General features: G+C 33.5%; 1 protein-coding gene and 1 long non-coding RNA gene across 3 annotated transcripts in view; one reads left to right on the forward strand and one right to left on the reverse strand.

The window, feature by feature from the left end:
- LOC106463365 (golgin-45-like) overlaps positions 1–19,632 on the reverse strand; it is a 20,532-nt gene extending 900 nt beyond the window's left edge. The window contains exons 1-6 of one of the 2 annotated variants that reach the window (XM_013923389.2): positions 19,417–19,632; positions 10,335–11,002; positions 9,293–9,492; positions 4,494–4,622; positions 825–1,044; positions 1–508 (exon numbers count right to left, since the gene is read on the reverse strand). The exon at positions 1–508 is cut by the window's left edge and continues 900 nt beyond it. In XM_013923389.2, the coding sequence (XP_013778843.2) occupies positions 317–508; positions 825–1,044; positions 4,494–4,622; positions 9,293–9,492; positions 10,335–11,002; positions 19,417–19,525 (1,518 nt within the window). In that variant the 5' untranslated portion in view covers positions 19,526–19,632 and the 3' untranslated portion in view covers positions 1–316. Of the gene's footprint in view, positions 509–824; positions 1,045–4,493; positions 4,623–9,292; positions 9,493–10,334; positions 11,003–19,412 lie in introns of both variants that reach the window. The other variant, XM_022390846.1, reaches the window with a different exon arrangement.
- LOC111086745 lies at positions 1,720–20,785 on the forward strand. The gene is made up of 3 exons (XR_002611474.1): positions 1,720–3,898; positions 19,447–19,493; positions 20,671–20,785. It is a non-coding gene; the product is annotated as an uncharacterized LOC111086745 (long non-coding RNA).
- The last annotated feature ends 687 nt before the right edge of the window (positions 20,786–21,472 follow it).

Consider the following 21,472-nt stretch of genomic DNA (forward strand, 5'->3'; position numbering starts at 1 on the left):
CACACACACACACACACACACACAAATGCACACATACTTGTTTGTATGTATATTTGAGTGTTTATGGTTGTTCAAATACACAGACACACACACATATATATACATGCATCATGATTCTCTTTTAAACTATGGTTACACATTTTGATCATTACACCTCTCTCTTTACAAAATTTTGGATTTGTGTATTTAGTGCATAAGATTTCTGTATCAAAGGTGTCTTTAATTTTTTTTAGCCTAAATGTGTAACAACAGTTGATGAGTAGTTTTTTTAATTTTACAATAATGGATGTCACTAGTCCAATGACTCTCATACAAATCACAAGAGTTTGACTTCTCCAGAACAATGGCGGCAACAATTCACAACTGACTGCTCATGACCAGTGCAAGAATGAACACGACATAATTTGCTTCCTATTCGCAGAGACAGAGCGTTTCTTCCATCAAAGCTTAAATTACCATCTTTGCTCTGAGTATCTAGGATAGATGTAGAATTTTTGGGAAACAGGACCTGTAAAATACATATACATTTATAAGAAACAAAGATAAATGTATAAATACTTTATCAAATCAGAGTTCTGACTATTATAGTTTCTTTAACCTCTTAAGAATTTAGTGATCTCAACTATTTTGATTTTTACTAACATCTACAGTCAATCAAACAGAAACATAAAGATATTCATCAAATTGTACATTAAATTTGGGTAGCCAGTGTCATAAGATAGTAACGTAAAAAACTGCACTCTAAACTACTGATCTAAAATAAAAATAGAAACTAACAAACCATATATAAAGACGAGTAAAATCAGTATTCAGACATCACTTACCTTTTGAGCAAACTCTTCTGCTGCAGTATACAGCTCAACAGCATCCCATTCAACTTCCCTTTCTACTCGATTGGTAGATGATCCCAACAGTCGAGAATAGACAGCCTGAGCCAAGCCTCTATTACCGCTAGCTAACTTTAAGAGAGTAGCACTTTGCACTTTCCCCTTTTGATGCTGAATAGCAACAGGTTCAAAGGTTTCCCGTAACAGACTCAGAGTGCTGTTGAAAAAGTATTCTTATTCAAAAGTACCCAAACAAAATAATATCTTATACAACTTATTCTTACGTTAGTTTACAGGAATCTATGTACAGGTTTTCTACTTTTAAGCAATGACTCCAGGAAAATTCAAAAGAAACTGAAATAACAGTAACAATTCTTGATAAACTATTACTCTATTAGCTAAATAAATATTATGTTGCCCTTCCGGGACTATTAAACTATACTTATACAATGTACATTTATTTTTATCAAAACAAACAAATTAAAATTTTCAATTAAAGATTTATTATGAAGTATTTTTGCAAATTAAATAATTTTTATTTTTACAATGTTCTGACAAGAATGCCTTTCTCCATATATACATATGAGGTACAACTATTGGAATGATAAAAAATGCAATTTTATTATACATTCAACAATTCAAGAAAATTTAATTTGTATGAATAATACTATTTACAAAATACACTAAAATAAATACATTATACTAAATTATGTTTGTTTCCTACATAAATCAAGCTAATTCTCGTCTTAATCCTAGAAATCTTAAAGAGAAAAATTCAAATTTTTTGAAGCATTAAAGTTAATAGAGATTAATAAAAAAAAGACTAATATTAACTCAGTCAATATTTCAATAATCAAATCATAAAATTAAGTTAAAGTTGAAAAGGCTTAAATCAAACAGTAATGAAACCAAGGAACAATATGACATCCTTATGTGCATTAATAATAAATATAGTATAAATGATAAAAGATTCACATCAAAAATTTGTTTATCAAGCATACAAAATTAAAGCAGATTCACTTTTAAAACAATCTGGACACTAAGGGAATTAATAAAGATAAATGGTCCTTTTACACCTACAGAAGAAAACTAATACAACTAATTTAAACATAATAGAATACAATTCATTTAAATAAGAGGTTTTTTTTTTTGCTGTTGTTGTTCTCTGAACCTAGTTTCTATTTTTGGGCTTGTTTCTCTGCTACAGAATTCGTAACAGTTGTTTCATTGTATTTTATAAATAATGCTAAACTTAGAAAACAAAACTAACATATTAAACAGAGAGTAAGTAATCAAAAAATTAAAGAAGCACTTCTAATACAATGACTCAAACCCACTTTAAACCAGTATCAAGGAATACATTTATACCTATATTAATTATTTCGTTAAACATGTTCGTGCATAATATCACACTGTTGACTACCAATATATTAATACAATCAAATATACATAATTCTCCCTACAACCGTATAGCTATTATTATAGTCGTCCCCACAAACACATAATCAATAAAAGTCACTTTCTCAAAGTCATTCTTAACCTAATGATGACCTAAGTAGGTCAAAACTTACTTGTTTTGTGTTTTAAATAAAATCAAAACACTGCAAAAACTACAACATGCTTTGAAATATTATAACTGAGTATTGGAACAATTTGAATCAAGATATTCTTAATAAATTAATTGAATCAATGCCCGACATGCTTTTTTCGAAGCATAGGAAGGACACCAAATATTAGCTTTTTTGGATGCTGTACTACACAGAGAATAAATTTCATGCTTTAAATATCTGTTTTATCTAAAAATAATCAAATAGAATCAGATTTTTGAATAAATACTGTACGTGACCATATCAAGAAGTAAAAGCTGATAATGGCAAGAAATTACCAAAAATAATTTATCTGAAATATCAAGCATAACATCAGGGTTAACTATGAAAAACTGTCTCAAAAGTAAGAACTAACACTAGTGTTGATTCATCTTTGGTAGTGTTTAGGGATTAGAAATTATGAGTTATCTATGGCTATATTAAGTTTGTTTCACACAAAGCTTGACAATGGGCTATCTGCACTCAATCCCACTGACGACTATTGAACCCCTGATTTTAGCATTGGAAGTCCAGCAACTTAATGCTGACCCAACTGTTGGGAGAGTCACTATATCTGGATATACTCAGAATTGTGTTAAATGTGGAATAATTGGAAAAAAAAATACTTAATTTGTGATGCACATCTCTATCTATAATAGTACATATCTGCTTATATCATTGTATCAGAGGTGTCACCCGAATAACAATTTACATAGACTACTAAACTAAAATTCAACATAAAAAGGAAAATAACAACTCTTGAAATGAGGTGATTAAAGAAACCAAACATGGAAAACGACATAGAAAAGCATCTATTTTACCAACCCAATATTTTGAACCAAAGAAAAATTGATACGATTGCATCAACAGTCCAGTAAACCACCTCTGTGTTCCTCATAAAATAAAATACAAGAACAGTTTCCCTAATTAACTCCTGTGATATACTATTAATAAAAAGGATCTGCAGAAAGGAGTGTTCATGTGTATGATGATTCCAAGAATGTTTTTCTTTATAATCTACAAGGTTTTTGTAAACAACACTCATCAAAAAAAGATAACTTAAATAAATAAGTTAACTTAAATAAATGGTGTCTAAAATACCAAATCTTAAGTACAAAAGAGTCCAAACCATAGATCTACCAAATAGAGTATTATACCAAAAAAGTTCTCATGACTTTGAGGTTTAACAGGATCCTAATATAATCCTTTCCAATTAAAAAACAAACAAACATGTATATATATAGGAAAAAAAGTTCAAAATTTCAGGTTGTTATGTTTAATTTGGCAACTTAATGTTTTGAAATTTTTCTTGTTGAAACACTTCATACAATTGTTTTTATCTATGTTCAACTAACTTTCATACAATTAAATCAGCATGAAAGTGTGACAATTTTTGGCACCAGGTTTTGACTCCATTTCCCACATATTGTACGTCAAGAGCCCAAACCACCAGACCTCCTATAAAACTGAAAAATGCACAAAACTGTGAGTATAATTGTACATTTTACCTCATAGCTTGGTGACAAAGGAAAACTGTAGAATAATAGTTGAAGTTACAGGTAGGCATAATGTGAAAATAAAAATTATACATTATGATCATTCATGTTTCTATAGTTTGAAAAGTTGAGTTTTTATCTCTTCGTTTTCTTCAAAAACCTTTACCTATCCTTTAAAAACAAATGTTAAACTGCACTATTTCAAAAAGTAGAATGGCATATGTTTCAAAAAATGCCATTTTGGATACTAGATTTTACTGGATAAATTACAACTTGTTAATACATGTAATAAAATGTATTAAAAGCCTGTTTTAAATTTGTTGGTTTTGTGCTAATTTAAATATGGAATCTTTCAGAGATGAGATTAATGTACATTCTGCAAAAGCTTATTCAAAGAATTAGAGACAAATATTTAAGCACATTAAATGCTGATAAATATTATTTTACACTCGTTACACTTGACTGATCATTAAAGTATTCTATCAACATGCTCTTCTTTAAAAAATACTTTTTGATCACAAATCTGTTTATTACATCAACTCCAAGACCTAAAAATATTTATAGTATTTTTACGTTTACTTTACCGATATGTCTGCATCATATCCTGTCTAGCCTGTTGTCTTTCAGCTAAAAGAAGATGTATAGCATCTTTGGTTTCTTCAAAATGTCGAGAAAGGTGAGCCTTCCACTGGGCCAGTTCATCAACCATTAAACTATAATTTAATTTTTTTTTAATTACTATTTTTTAATTGTGTGAAAGTGACAAGTTTTACTTAAAAATAGATACCTTTAAAACAATTATGATGTTCAATTCCAAACATTGTATAAATTACTGGCAAATGGAAAAATTTTAAACAACTGTTGTTTGAATGCTTTTACAGTAACTTAAGGTACAGGTGGTGTACCATGTTACGGATTAAAAGCAATGCAAAATTTGATTCAAACCATACAATGTTATTAACATGAGCTTATGAAAGAATACAAACGTTTTGGGGTTCTTGAGTTGATTCTAAACTGTGGATGTGCAAGTCATTTCAAGCAATGTTAAACATTTCCACGGGCATAAATGTAAGTTATGCCATGCTCAAGAATTTATAAGTTTAAAATAATCTTATCTACAAAAACCAAAAAGATGAAAAAATTAACATAAAATAGAATGAAGTACTGTTATTAACATGAAAATTTAAACATATGGGGAAAAAAGTAACTGTAAATACTTGTTAACCCTAGAATTATTACATCAACTTTTTAAAATATTTTTCTAAACTACTTATACACCAAACTGTTTAAGAACACAGGAGTCACACTAGCCACTAGTCTTGGGCTAACTCCCATCTAAAATTCACGTTTAACATGAACTGAGCTGGTGCATCATGCAACAATAGCCCTTGACCAATAAGAAAGCAATGCAATCTCTTTGCACAGTAACTCCCATTAAGCACTCGCACTCGAAATAACTTCATTCTTAGACAAGTAAAGAAGAAAGTGCACTGGAAGTGAGGAGGTAATACCTTTTCAGGTTAGGAAATGTTAACTTCCCAAGACTATAGCTCAGCTCTACACACAGATTATCTAGAATCCCACACTGAATTAGTGTAGGGTGTTGGTGCAAGTTTAAACCTAGATGAGATCCCTTCAGAGAGTGCCCAAAGAAAAAGCCCATGGAGTGTGACATCCAATGGAAGGGGTTCCATAAGGATGCACCTGTGGGAGACTACATCTCATCTCCACCAGGATATACTCCTCGTCTGGAATGTAAAGGGGGGCAAGTAAGTGTCAAGTGTTTCAGGGATTAGTGGAACAAGAATATGACCATTCAAGTACATGCACATAAGCAGTTAATAAGTCAATAGGTGTAGTGTAGCTAGGATACCATCAAATTGTCACCACCATCCTACTTCTCACCCTATTATGCTGAGCCTAATCAGCAAGGAAATCTCCAAGGTCCACCCACTCCCAGTGACTAAGAACTGGTAAGTGGCAAGGGTCTCCTGTGCTCCACTTGAAAAAAGGAGGGAAAAATTCCCATTGGAGAGACCTGGAGAAGTGCCTGTCAGAAAGTGTTTTACTGAAGACAGTGCAATGACTGACCACAAAAGCTTACATTTAAAAGTTGGCAAGCACAAGACAAAGAAGTAAGCTGTTACTTCCCTAGTGCCAGCTTTTTTCATGATAGTCCATGAAATGGTACAGTCTGGATCAGGCAATTGAGTAATCCTGTATATCACAAGGATACCTATAATGGTCTGTGGAACACCCCATCTCAACAATTGGCACTAGTAGGGCCAGGGCAGATGGGTTGAGGCCTTTCCAGAATTTGAGAAAAAAGCATAACCTGGGAGGCAACACAAGCCACTTGTTGAGATCTTGTTAGATAGAAAGGGAAAGAAGAAGAAACAAACTTACCCATCTCAAAGACTTAAGTGTCTTTGATCTACTTAAGAATAGCAATTAGATGGAGTTGAAATCCTGTGGAAGATAAAAAAAACATCCTGATGATGAAGATAATGTGTGACAAACATGTGGTGAGTTGGCCACATGCCCACCTAGAAGATCTTGTCCAAGAGCCTGTGAAAATGAGAAGCAAGGGAGTGAGACAAGAGGTGAAGCAGATGAAATGAAAAGTGAAAGAGCCTGCAAGCATCTATATCCAGAAAAGAATACCCCAATAAGAGAAGCTGATGGGCCCACCTGTTAAGGGTAAAAGGCAACAGATAAGAGTGCATAACACACCATGAAAGTTCCAGTTAAGCATAGGAGTCAGGTGAGGGGGTCAGTGAAGAAGGAAAGATCAAAACAGAGTGGAGAGGACATTGGGAATAAAATACCCTGTGGTAACTGGAAAGGCATAATGTATTGGATAAGACTACCTGATAACCAGATGGCGAAGACTGACAAATCATAATCAAACAATAAAGTGAAAAGACAAAGATGGGAGCAGTGGATGGACCAACAACGAAAAAAACCCACTTACATCGATACACAAAGTGGAAGGATGACAGGTATGGGATAAGAAGAAGGCTATACAATCAGAAAGTCTGACTGGAAGGGCTGTGAACTAGGCATATCCCACACATGGAAATGAAGGGATGATAATCCTGAATAGAAAAAAAGAACATGTGAGGTTGAAGCAATAGAGAGGAGAAGAAACCAAGGCTGAGCTAGCCAAAGAAGTACCACCAATAGGACCCAACAAGGACTGTTGTGTATCAAGGCAAAGATTGGAGGGAGGAGTCAAAAAGGAGGATAGGTATACAGTAAAAGGTAAGACCAGTCAGACAGCCAGAGCCAAATGATGAAGAACAGGAAATCAGAAGAAAGGAAGCTTGGAGTTAAGAGGAGAGGCAAAGGCACACATGAGAGATGTGTCCAGTCACGTGCAAAACCAATTAAAAACCTGGGGATGGAAAGACCACACCATGAACAGAGCATGATCTGACAGGCAATCTACCATCATGTTCAAACATGATAAGTGATAAGACAAACTTGAAGAGAAAGAGCCCAGAAGTGGAGATCGAACACCTAAAAGCAAAGAGTCCTGAAGCAATGCCCCCCTCAATGGGTGGTATAAGAAACAACTGTGGAACTGTCAGAGTTGATCATGACCAACTGATCCACCAGAAGAGGTAAGAAATGGGAACACACTCAACAAACAGCAAAGAGCTTGAGTAAATTTAGGTGAAGTGAACTTTCTTCTCATGCCCAAATGCCCGAAGACATAGTGTCATTTTGAGATGCACCCCAAACCAAAAAGGAAGCAACTGTGAAGAGATGGAGATCCAGTACTTGGAGTGGTAATAGAATACCAATGTTGGTATCGACATTGTCTAGCCACCTTGGAAAGAGAAGGGAGGTTCACAATTGACGACAATGTATCCCAAGAAAGATTCCATTGGTCTCATAAGGTTCACTGGAGAAGGTACATGTGTGCACACCTTAGACACGAAAGAACCTCACACATAGGATAAAAAGAAAAAGTGCAAGTCATGGTGTCTAGACATTTCATAGCTTGCAGGTCAAAATGTAAAGGCTGAATCTGACCTAAATGAGAGTTGAAAAAAATGCCCAGATGTACTAATTACTGTGTAAGTTGAGAAATGACTTGGAAAGCATAACAATCGACCCAATCGAGCAGTCTCCTGCAGAAAAAGGGAGATGTTAAGAGAAAAATACCTCCTGAGAATGGGCAGTTATAAGGCAATCATCTATGCAGAAAAAAAAAAGCCCCATACCATAAGTGTGATGAGCAAAGGCCCCCATGACTCAATTGAAGACATAATGGGGAGATGCCATACCAAAGAGAAAGGCATGTAATTGGACGACTTGATCCCAATCGATGCAACATAGAAAAAAATTTGAAGGATGGGGTATTTAGGATATATAGAAAGGCATCTGACACAGCAACTGTGGTCACCCATAGATGGGTGAAAAAAAAAACAGTAGAGGGGGAAAGAAATTCTTCTTAACTGGAACCAGAAACCAGTTGAGAGACAATAGGTTGATAACCAAATTCAAGTCCCAGGCCTACTTGAGAACCACCAAGAGGCAAGAGTAAAAATCTCTGGTAAAGGAGAGCACAGGCTAAAGATAAACAAAGGAACATACCTGAGAAACCATATACAGGAAGAGATTGGAAGGTTGAGGATTTTCCCAACCAGTAAGGCAGTAAGCAAAGCAAACCTAGGTGGGAGGAACACTCAGTTAATTTCATTGTCCTCCTGGTCATTCACAAACTTAGGAGAAAGGACATCAGCTAAAGGTATGGGAGAAAAAGGCCAAGTATGCATGAGTGAACTCACAACACTCTGTACAATGACTGTAATGTTCTCAACAGTCAATGATCCTCCAGAAGCCATAGTAGAAACAAGTCCTGTGTTTGTAATTCAGTTACTTTCACAGGATGAAGTAGAAATCATCATCACTTGAGAATTCATTATGTTAATAAATTATTTTGAAACACAAGCAAAGGCAGAACAAAAACACAAGTTTCATTGACGATCACATATCTTAATAAATTTAAGTTATTTTGAGTGCAAGTGCTTAAAGGGAGTTACTGAGCATGGAGGCTGTGCTGCCCTTCTATTAATGGAGAACTATTGTATCATGATATCATCCTGCATCAGCACATTTCACAATAAACACATGAATTTTAGGTAGGTGTTAGCTCAAAGCTAGTGGCATGCAAATCTCATAGGCAGAGGTGAAAGGGATACAGCTGTTCTGTGTGAAGAGATAAGGTATCACCTTGGAAATAAAACATTACTTGTGAACAGTATAAAAAGAAGGAAATAGTTTGAGAGCTAATATCAAAACCATTGCTTAATTACTCAAATCTTAATATGCTTTTTTATGCAATATAACCACTCAATAATATTTAATCAACCTGCTTGCCAAGAACTTGCTTCTCCACACATCACATTGAATAGAGAGTCGTTCTAGTTCTTCATTGTCTTCCAAAAGCTGCTGAGAGTAAAAAGCTATATCTTGAGCCAGTTTGGCTTTGTCTTCACTAAGAAAATGTACTCGGCTTTCCATATCTTCTCCTACTGATGCTACTAATAGTTTCTTGAGCTCTGCATTCACCTGTTAAAAGAACATAAAATAAAATAATTATTTCTAAACGCACATAAATAATTATAGTGACTATGACTACCCAAGCTTTCTTATTTTGTCTTAATGGACTACATATACCAGCAGTTTATGGCACTCAGCATTCAGTGGAAAAACAAGTATAACATAGATGCCAGAGATTGCTGGTACTGGTAAAGTTAGCAGAAAATGAAGCAACCAAATGTGAAAAAAAAATCCTTGAATTGAAGCACAGGAGCAACAAATGTGATGCCTACATTGTTCTCAGAATGTTGAAAAAATATAAAAAAGAAAAACATTATTATTGTGAAACACATGCATTTTCTTTTTTTGTGGTTCAACAAAACTCAATTACCGACTCAAACAGATACCTCAGTAAACCTACATTATTTTGTATCCTACCATCCATATATCTTTCAATTCACAAGTTCATTATATTTTTATGATACTGTTTTGAGAATATTTAATAAATTATGCACATAAATAATTATAGTGACTATGAGAGAACTGTACTGTACTTACTGCAATTAGGTGTATGAAAAATCCTTGTTTTAACTGTATTTATAAAACATTTTATTAAAATAACTTCAAGATAAGTCACTATGCAGCATTTGAAAATTAAATTGCCAGACATACAAAAAGTAGGATGATGTTTTTGTTTTATTTTTCCAGATTTATATCTTAAGCATGTAAAATTTAGAGGTACATACTCAACTGGGCATGTTAACATTTTATGAATTTTCTACCTGTGCATGTGGTTTCAACATCAGGCTACACTTCATAGTTACAGCTATCAAAGGTATAGAATTTTATACAGATTTGTTACTCGACATTACCTGGGTCTGAGCCTTGAACTGTTTTTCAAGTTCATCTTTTTCATCTTTTAGTTGCCTAATCTCAGCTTCCATGATTTTCTTGTCCTCCTCCCACTGGTGGCTTTCATTGTTTTCACTATCATTATTATCAATAACATCATCAGTAGCAACTTCTCTTAACACTTTAATAATGGGTGATGACTGGCCATTGTCTACATTGTCTGGAGTTACACTTCCAATTGTAGATGTTAAAGGAAAAGGTATAGGGGTTTCTGTTAAACCACCACAAAGTGACAGATGTTTCTCAGCTTTGGGTTTTAGTAAATTATATTTCTTTTGTTTTGTGCCAGCCTCTGGTATAATAGGTCTCACTGCAGCTTTATATGGCTCATATGGTACAAATTTTGGTTCTTTATGTTTGACTGAAATAGCTATATCTGTTGTTTGTAGCTTCGGAGTTACATTTACTACATGTGGAGATTGTATTTTTGTTTCTAATTTTGACACAGATGACGGCAGTGATTTTATCTGGGAGCTTTGTAGCTGCTTTACAGATAAGCTGCCCATATGTGAAGGTTTTATTTCACCCCCTGTTATAGATATGGTTGATTTTAGCTGTTCTGGTTGAGAGCTCTTAGCTTCCATTCCATCACCTGCCGACCTTCCTGGAGATGGCATCTTCACTTTTTCTGTAAGAATAATAGTAAATAGATAAAAAAACTCCTGTGTAAAAGAATAATGGTTATATAACCAAAGGTTACTAACCATGGAAGCAGAAGGGGCATGTACTACCCCATTTAGAATATTTTTTTTAAGCAAAACATTTTCTTGGCTCGCTTATCAGTTCTTTCTTACCCTTGCCCTCTCTCATTTCTAAACAAAATGATACACATGGACGTATCTCTATATCAAAAAAAAATTCAATAAGCTTAACTTAATTTAGGCCTAAATGTTTTTATTAATGGAAGATTATGCATAAATAATCATGGCTCATCCATGCAAAAGTCTCTTCAGAGACTTCTGAAATCTTTACAGAGTGTTGAGGCAAACAAGAATATCTATGTCAAAGTAATAAAATATATTTAGATTAAATGTGGATACTTAACCTAACCTTGCCTCATAAAACTAAACACAAGTCCATTAAACATTATAGATGTACATGTAAATATAAGTGGACTTAAAAAGAGACAAGTGCAACTGCAATTAAACCTAAATATGTAACTGTTTTATAACAAACACTTGGTATTCAGCATATTATAAATATCACATCTAAATATTAAATCAGTTAAATATTCTATAGTGAAAATTAAAATGTATAGGTTTACCCACACACACATGGATATCAACTACTTTACATCTACTCAAGAAATACATGATTCAAAAGTCACCCTTTATATTAAATATTAATCCTTGAAGACATTTCTTTCAGGAATGTAATATTCCTACAAAAAATTTTATATTACCATAGAGAAGTGTGCTGCCATAGGTATGTTTAAAACTTCCCAAGTGAAATTTCCATAACTAGTTTTATTACTGGTTTAAACACGATCTGAAGATAAAATCAGCTTAAATAACTGTAATGATGAACACTAACACTAGTTAGTTACACTATAGTATCTAAATATCTCATGTTTCCTAATTTCTGTTCTACTTGCTAAAAATTCATTTAGTGTATAACAAAAATATAGTTTTGTAAAAACAAGATCTATATTAATCGTTAATGTCAAGTTATTTTGTATATTTAATCTTAAATGTAACTGTAGTACCTTGATAAACTATTTATTTTTCCCATTACTGTGTGTGTTTAAAATTTTAACTAGTAATGCAGTTAGTCTCTGCTGTCTGTATATGAATGAGATTACAACAGTCATAAACTTATTAAACTACTGGTTTCTTTTACTTAAAAAAAAATCCAAAAACCCTGTATTCTGACAGCTAATGCTTTCAATCTGATAATTAATTTTATTCATTAGTTTACTTTTTTCCACTCAACATGTGTTTTATGTGAAAGTTATTGAGCTTTGCTATAGTTTACACTATGTTTTACATTACTTTCAAAAATGTAAATGTATACTGTGTAATTAGGATAAAAGCATGGTAATCAATCCAAACAAGTACTTAGACCTAATGAAACTATGTGGCTCTGGTGACTCACTCTCTGAAGCAATGGTATTTTATAAAATTGTACATCTGAAAATGTTTCATACCAAAATACATTACCATCACTCCAAAATTAGTAATACATGTACTCTTATGTAATATCACGTAACCTAGATTTTAAATAACAAACTTGTAGTAACATTTATATAACTGATATTGTTAGAGGAAAACAATTATAGTTTCTTTCTAAAAGGAGAGAAGTACAATAAAATTTTATTCATTATAATTGGGGGTGCTATTTTTTCCACTGCATTATTACTAGACATAAGTGTAATGTATTAACCCTTTAGGTGCACCCCTTGCCATATGGCAACCACATAATGCAGTTTGAATTTCTCACTAAAAATGTAAATCATGCTCTCACAAAATCAACAGACAAAGCCTAATTTGCACAGATGACGATGATCTCAGCTGCTGATTCATATCCAACATTACATATGTTGCTACTCTAAACAACAGTAGTATTTGCAGTTGAAAATTGTTTAATTTTTTATGAGAAAATGGATCCAAAATGGCATCAAATCGCTCCAGTATTTTCACATTTGAAGAAATAATTCAACTTGTGCAAGCTGAAGATGATTCTGGCTCTGAACCTGAATTACCTGATGATGATTTTTAGCATGATATGATTGAAACAAAAACAGTACATGCCTAAAGGGTTAAAAGCTACCAATTAGTTTCTTATATTTCCACACTTTTATTTAAAGATACTATGGTTATTTGCTACTGTCACTAATTCTAAGCCACTGACTGGTACGTACCATGATTTTAGGAACACTATACTAATCAGTTAATGGAGCTGTCAATTAACTGATTAGCAAATACTATTAATCGCCAAGTTCTACGAGCTTCATTTCCATGGACAAAACTTGACGATCATTGTTTGGTATTTACGCTTTTAATCCTTATAACATCATTCATCGGACATTGCTGATCCTATTTTATGCAATATGATTTATGAAAGTTAAGTCTTCAGCTAAGTGTTTAACTGTAGCGATAAAAGCAAAAAGAATTGAGATATATTTATGGAAATTATGAGTTAAAGTTTCAGATGATTATCTTTATAGTATCTAAGCATACAGAAAAGAATGATCAATAAACTGGTTAAATTTGCTGATGATATTAAGGTATTGAATACTGTTGGCTGTAAGGATGTAGCTGCTTTACAGAGGGATTTAGATTATTTGGGGAGTTGGGTGAATAAATGGCAGATGACTTCTAATTATAATAAATGCAAAGTAATACATATGGGTTATCATAGTATAATTTTAAGTATAATTTGATGGGAATAACCTTAACAGTGTATACATATAATTTAAGGACAACAATGGACCCATTGCTCCATCTAGTCCATCCAATCAACTAAACTAACACTCAAAGTTAGCCCTTATCATTCAAATATTTATGAAGCCTTCTTTTACTTCCTGAAATTAATTGCATCCACCACATCTGAATGCAACCCATACCAAAGGACAACCACCTATTAGAAAAATTCAGCTGTCTTAGCTAAAAATAACTCTTGCCTGCCAAATTTATATCTGTGTCTTACTATTCTTACCATTAAGTATGAAAAATGATAATGCATCAACAATATCAATTTCCTGAAATCTTAAACACCCCAGACATATCCTCTTTAACTCTCTCTTTTTCAAGAGAAAACAATTTCAGAGATCTTAACCTATCCACTTATGACAACCTTTCCATCCTAGGTATTATTCTAGTAACCATCCTCTGAACCCTTTTCAAAAATACAATGCCTTTCTTAAAATAAGGAGCCCATGACTGAAAACGATACTCCAAATGTGGCCTACAAATGACCTACACAATGAAATTATAGCCTGTTTACCCTGCCACTAGCAATAGCACATTGCTTGTATGGATTATGAAACTGATCAACTACACCATGATCCTTTTCTTCCATAACACTTATAAAGTTATTCCCATCCAAATTAAACTCATAACTAAAATTACAATATTCCACATGCAATATCTTGCATTTATTACAATTAAAATTATAAAATTTTACATGTGGAGGATGGCCTCACATTCAAAATTATATTGAATTACTATTTTATGAATTTATATCAATAAGTTTGGTATCAAAATGTAGATTGTAATGCAAATTTTAGTATTATACATTATTTAATTTCGATATTTAAAAGTAAATATTAAAAAAACACTTAAACATCGATTTTTGTGTCACATGTCAAAATACAAAGTCTATAGTTTTGTACGAATTAGGAACTTAAATTACCGATATTAACAAGCTAGAAGATAAAATAAGAACCTCCTAGCTTTTCTATTTGATTAGATTTCACTCGTGTACTGAATCAAACACACAGTCCATGCTCAATTATTTTCATTTTTGGAAACACTCCCTTATATACACTTACTTCTGTCTGTGATGTGAATAATGAACTGAAAACTCAGAATGTCCCCCTAGTGGCTTTCTCAGCCATTTCCAAGTATTATGACATCACATCTTTTTTTGATATAAATCTTCAAGCTGGTAAGGTGAGTCTTTAGTCTGCTCAAAATTTCATATTTTTTTTAGACCTAAATACAGTTTAATTACTTAGCTTGTTAAATTATATTGGAATTCTTATGATATTGATATAGTAATTTTTGATTTTTTTGGTTATTTCAAATGTATGTATGAAACCTAAAAAATTTTATTTGACAAATGTGATGACATGGCCTTTGATCCATGTGAAAAGGGTTAAGGAGTCATTACCAGCCCTTGAAGATTCTTCCCCTGTGATGCTATGCTGTACATTGTGTACCAGACATACAATGAGCTACCCACACAAACAAAAACATTCAAGTAAAAGGAAGAAAAACTAATTTACTATAGAAACATAGAAAAATGGATTGCTCAAAACTACAAGCATGCTCCCATGCTACAGAATTAAACAACGCTAACTTCTACAGCTTTCATGATAATGCTCTTCTATGCATCAGGGAATTTCTTCCTGTGCTCCTTGAGCATAAAAAAAAGGTACTGTTTCGGGTCCTCATTTGTGGGATGAAGCCATCTGTATTCTTCTATGAAGGCTACGTCATGTTCAGCAGCATCATTCACAATCCAGAACTGCTTTCTTTGCCCTTAAGAACTCTTCATCTTGTTCCCAGTGGCCTGGATCCATGGAAGGGAAGGAGTCCAATCTGATGTGCATGATTTTGACAACCTAGAGGCTGTTGACTGCGACAAAGTTCTCCAGGGCTTCAGACTTTGTCTCCATGTCCTTTTCTTTGACCATTGCTCTATACTGCTGGTTATCATTCCTGTGGTTCTCAGGAGCTTAGACCATATGTTGATTGGTCTCCGTGGCCCATATCCAAGTTGTGGACACAAATATGTAAATTCTTTGTGTCACCATCTTCTCTCTAACCGTCAGGTTAAACTGGTCTTTAAGCATAAATACTTTGAGGGCATAGATAGTTTTACCATCCAACTGGTACAATGCATCACTCCTGAAGCCATCAACCAAACTCCTCAAAGCAGGATCCCTCCAAGAAAGATCGTTACCCACTCCAAGAATTCTCTATAGTCATCTCCGAGTCTGGGCGATTTCTTCAATAAATGCAAGAATTTCATCATGGAAGTCCGAGACAGCAAAAGCTGTAGTGCCATTAGGCCAGGCTTAAAAAATATTATTGTTTGCTGTAACCCTAAATTGATTTGAAATGTGGGTAGGTAGGTAAATTTTTTAATTGGTTGGCAGAAAAATTGCTGAAGTACCACTAGTTACGTTACCATCTAAATCATAACTAAAAAAAAACATGATTACAATTACTATCAACATTTATTCTATGAAGAGAATTACAGAAATTTCAAATTCTTTCACAACACGTACTTGATGATCAACATTGACTTCAATCGACAAAGTTAAATTGACTGTTGTTGACAAATTTATGGTTTATTCTTCCATTTCATCTCATTTGGCATGTAAATCTACAAGTACTTAAACTTACCCATGTGGCCCTCCACATGGATAAGTTTCCAATCGAAATTAATTTGTCTTTGATCTTAATCTTCAATCTGCAAGAACAGTTTTTCAGAGACAGATACACTGAACAGACTTCTGTTCGCCATGTTGTTGATGCATCCTCATCAATAGTAAATTCTCCCCTGCATTAATTAGTTTAGCATGAAGGATCCTGGGGACAAGATAAACCATGCTGTCAAACCTCAGTGCATTGGTCAATCAGCACTGAGCTGTTGATTGGTAACCAGGAGATGCCCTACCACATCGTCGAGAACTAGATGAATTTCCAAGAAAAAATATTCAAACCATAATGCAGTGATAAAACATTTAAAGTTGCCAAATTTTATTAGATGGGTTGGTATATAGGCAAAAATTGGTGAAAATAAAAATTTCCCAGGTCATAATGTCAACACAATCTCTCAGTCGGCCCAAATTTCAGACGATCAGTCGAATTACAGCAAAGAGAAATATTTTTAAACCTGGCCTCATCCATTGCAGCTTGTAACCTTTCCTTGTCTAGAAATTCCCACTTCTCTCGAAAGCAAGATGTTGCCCAGCTGATGTCCCCATTCAAGTTGAAAAAAATGTCTCTAAAATCAGCTCAAAAATGTGATGGCTGCAGGCAAAGTAGAACAAGCTTTTCTCCAGAAAATACAGGCCTCATGCTATTACCAATGTTCGAAGCAGTGGTATCAAAGCACATGGCTCAGATCTTGTCTTCAATCTTCCAGGATCATACTGCATTGTAAAACATGAAATCTTGGTAGCAACCTCTAATTTTGAAAGTATTTTACTAAAAATTTGTCCAGATTAGCTTTTTACTAATCCTCACAATTCCCAGATGTTCCCCACTAAAAACTCACAAGTCTGAAAATAAGAGTCACCCTAAGCAACATCATAGCCAGTCACACCAAAAACCTTAATATCATCAGAAAATTCCAATAATTTATTGACTGTTCATTCATTATGTTATTGATGTAAATCAAAAGGAGCAAAAAACACTGAGTTCTTAGGTACCCCACTTATGACATTAATCCAGTTTGACTGAACTCCACTGATAGCAACCTTTTGATTTCTTCCTTCAAGCCAGTTTTCTATCCATTGAGATAACTTATCCTCCACACCTACAGAAATAATTTTCTTAACAAGCCTTTTTACATGGCATCTTGTCAAATGGTTCCTAAAAATCCACATACAAAAAAAATGTCAAAAGATTGGTAACGCAAGATGTTCCTCCTAGTGTAACCATGCTGACTATCTAGAAATATTTTAAACTTTGTTATATGACATTGCAATATATCTTTTATTAGACTTTCAAAAACTTTTCCCACCACTGATATAAGGCTAAAAGGTCTATAATGACTGGGACAATTTTTATCACCTCCCTTGAAAATAGGAGTAACGTTAGCCAACTTCCAAACATCTGGCATTTGCCCACTAATCAAGGTTTTTAGAAAAATAATAAAAGTAGCTCACATATCCAATCTTTATTTTCCTTCAAAACCCTTGGGGAAATATTATCTATCCTAGGAGACTTATTATTCTCTAAGACTTCCCAATTTTTTCTTAACAAGCTTAGAATTAATGTGATCATCATTTGCAATCTTGTTTCCATCGATCAACTGTTTGGGATGAAGAATATTCTTAGATCTTCATTAGTAAAAATTGAAGAAAAAGTACAATTTAATAACCCAACCATCTAATAATCGTCAAATATAAACCTTCCCATATCATCCCTCAAAGGCCCTATTCTCATCCAAATATTTTGCTTACCCTCAAGTGCTATGAATGAAAAAGTTCATTCTCCCCTCGGTGTGACATGTACTCTATAATGGGAAAGACTGCTATCTGAATGAGTAGTTAAAATACTAAGTAGATCTATGCAGTGACTTTAACCATTGAAGTCCTGTAATACTCAATGGTAATAACCTCCTTTTTTTACATATGAAATTACTAACAGCAACATGTGCTCTGACAGAGGTGATTTAATTGGTTCCTATACAATGTTTAATTCTCCCCATATTTACATAGATATCATTCAGATATCTACCTATACACTAAAAAGAAGTGCTGTTCCGATGTTTTGAACTTATCTTTTTCTCAATAAATAATTACTTGTTTTTCACTGGCAATTAAAGTCTTGTCTCTTACTTCAATTCAGTCAGGTAGGAAAGTCATTTTTAACTCTGTAATACATTGTCTTGACATTCCTCAAGTTATTGCAGTTGCCATTCTTATCCCTAAGGTAAATCAGTGTACCTGATGTATCACACTATAACTTGATGCTTAAGATCCTGGTGAAGGGCCTCAATTTGTAATTCTGTATGCAATATTAGTATTTTTTTTTGTATAAGAAAATCACAATATGGATTTATAGCATGTTACTGTAGAAACAGTTTAAACATAAATAATATTACTTATTATTATTAATAGTACAATTTTCTATATAGTAACACATTCGTTAATGCATTAAATTTACTTAAAATTAGTTCTAACTTCATGTTCGATGTACTACTGTAGCACTAGTAATAGTATATTACTATTAGTAGTAGTATTACTACTACTACTACTAAGTACTCAGTAGTAGTAACAAACAGTTAACGTTAACTGCACAACTTAACTTAATTTTAAGTATTTTAGACTAAAATATAGTTAAAATCTAGAAATATATAATTTAGCTTATGACTCAAAATTCTATTAATATTATTAAAGTTTCATTTAATTATCTATAACATTATTTGTGACCTTAAAATAATTTAAACGTACGGATAAATTTCCTAAGCTATAAAGTATAAAACCTAATACTTTTTAAGTTTTAGGACACAAACTTCCGTGATTTGTTTTAGCATTTACTCTTAGCGTTACTGAACTTAAAGTAGGCCAAAATACCACGAATCGGTCAAGGAATAAGCCTAACATTATTAATTTGAGGATTGATAACGTATTTTACTTACTTATAGATGTCCCTGTTGTTATATTTTCAGTTGACCCAGTTTTTCTCGAAAGATTTTGACGGATCAACCCAGCAGAGGTATATTTAGGATTTTCATTTATAACTGACATTACAATATTTACAGCCTTACTTATTATCTTTTTTTACAATCGAATTAGAAAAAAAATCAGCGTTGTAAGAAATTTATTGAAACACGAACGCTAGGGTATATGACAAGTCTCACCACCCTAGCGGATGACGACAGCTATTTCTTAGAAGGCTGCCTACGTCAAGGAAAGGGTTGAGTTATAAGAAAATGGATTAATGTTGCAAAAGAAATGCTTAGACTTGAATGGTACAAAGTAACGATATTCAAATTCGATGACGAGCCATTAAAAGTAATGATATGTTTATTTGTTTGTAGTTAAGCACAAAGCTACGCAATGGGTTATCCGTGCTGAGCCCACCTCAGGTATCGAAATCCGGTTTTGGGCGTTATAAGCCTTTAGATTTACCAATAAGCCACTGTGGGGCGAAAGTAATAAAACAACTGAGAGTGAGAATGAAACTGATTACCTCCTCTGTAAAATAGACGCCAATGAAAGATCTGACATAGTATGCAGGCAAACATACGTTTTCTACCTTCTTATTTTAATATAGAATGTTTCAGAAATTTTCCGTTATTGAGGTATATGTATGTGGAATGCGGGCACATCATGCCTTTTCTACCTTCTTATTTTAATGTGGAATTTTCCAAAATTTTCGTGTATTCTAAGTTTAGTTAGATATGAGCGTCCACAGGATCGGGCAGGGGCACTTGCCCCCACCCCTGGAATTTAAGAAGAACATTTATTTGAATAATTTATTTTAAAATGTATTATAAAATAATGCTATTTAAATATAAATGAGGAAATTAGGTTTCCACAAATAAGCCAAAATCAGAAGATCATCGCGTTCAAATTTCAAGGCAAATGACCTGCGCTCTGCGATGGCTTGCCCCCACCTGTAATAAATTCTGTTGACGCTCATGTATACAGAGATGCTATACGTATATGGTTCTCGTCATATATAAAGGTTTTGATTCAATGGTTCTCAGGACTCCACCATAAAAGTTCATGTTTCGTCAGATTTTGCCTGTGATGCTTGTATTAAGTTGGTCAACCAAAAGATATGACGATAGTTCAGGTGCTGATTTTTGTAGTTGTTTCATTGTATTTTATTGTTGAATACTGTACTCAACTTGTATCGATTATTTTGCTATTTATGTATATTGTAGTGGACTCAGTGGTTAAAGTGGGATTATGAAGAAGGGGGACTCCCCTTTTGTCATTCACTTTGCAGTAGAAACAACCTTAGACAGAGGTATTAATGAAATCCCCTAAATTTCTGCAATTTGTATACTTTTGTATATGATAATAAAATCCTATAACAACGCATAGCATTATAATGTTGCTGTGATTTCTTACTAATTGTCACTGGTACTTTATTCTTCCAATCATAGGGTCATTGCTGCTAATGGTCTGATTAGAAGGGAAGCAGAATTATGTTACAGCCTATTCTGTTTCAATTTAATCCATTGAGTGGATAGTGTGAATATTGATTCAGACTGGGTGAAAAGTTTTGTTTGACTGAATTCTGTCTCGATTATATATTCCATAATGCCAAGAGTAAGTTGTATTCATTGCCTCATAAGATAGAGGTGTGATAAAAGATAGTGTGGCTGTCAGTACATAGTTGACAGGAGCAGTAACTTAAATTGCTGTGGTTACTTTAAAGGCAAATAGTCTGTCAGGTGTTACATGCATGTTTGTAATATGTCATGTTAATATGTTATTATATGCGTGTGCAGAGTTTTATACAAGTATTATGGCATCTTATATGAATTTGTTCATGTATGTTTTATTATGTGCAAAGAAGCACAAGCATCAGGCAATAAAGGAATGATTTGAACAGAATGTTGAAAGATATGTAGCATCTAACATTTTTGTTGGTGTTGGTAAAAGAATATGCACAGTATTGAAACCTAAATAATCGTGAGCTCGTTGATTTCTCCCTCGTAAAACAATAGTCTTGGTCAA

The sequence above is a fragment of the Limulus polyphemus genome, unplaced genomic scaffold (assembly GCF_000517525.1).
Source record: "Limulus polyphemus unplaced genomic scaffold, Limulus_polyphemus-2.1.2 Scaffold1386, whole genome shotgun sequence".
Taxonomy (NCBI): domain Eukaryota; kingdom Metazoa; phylum Arthropoda; class Merostomata; order Xiphosura; family Limulidae; genus Limulus; species Limulus polyphemus.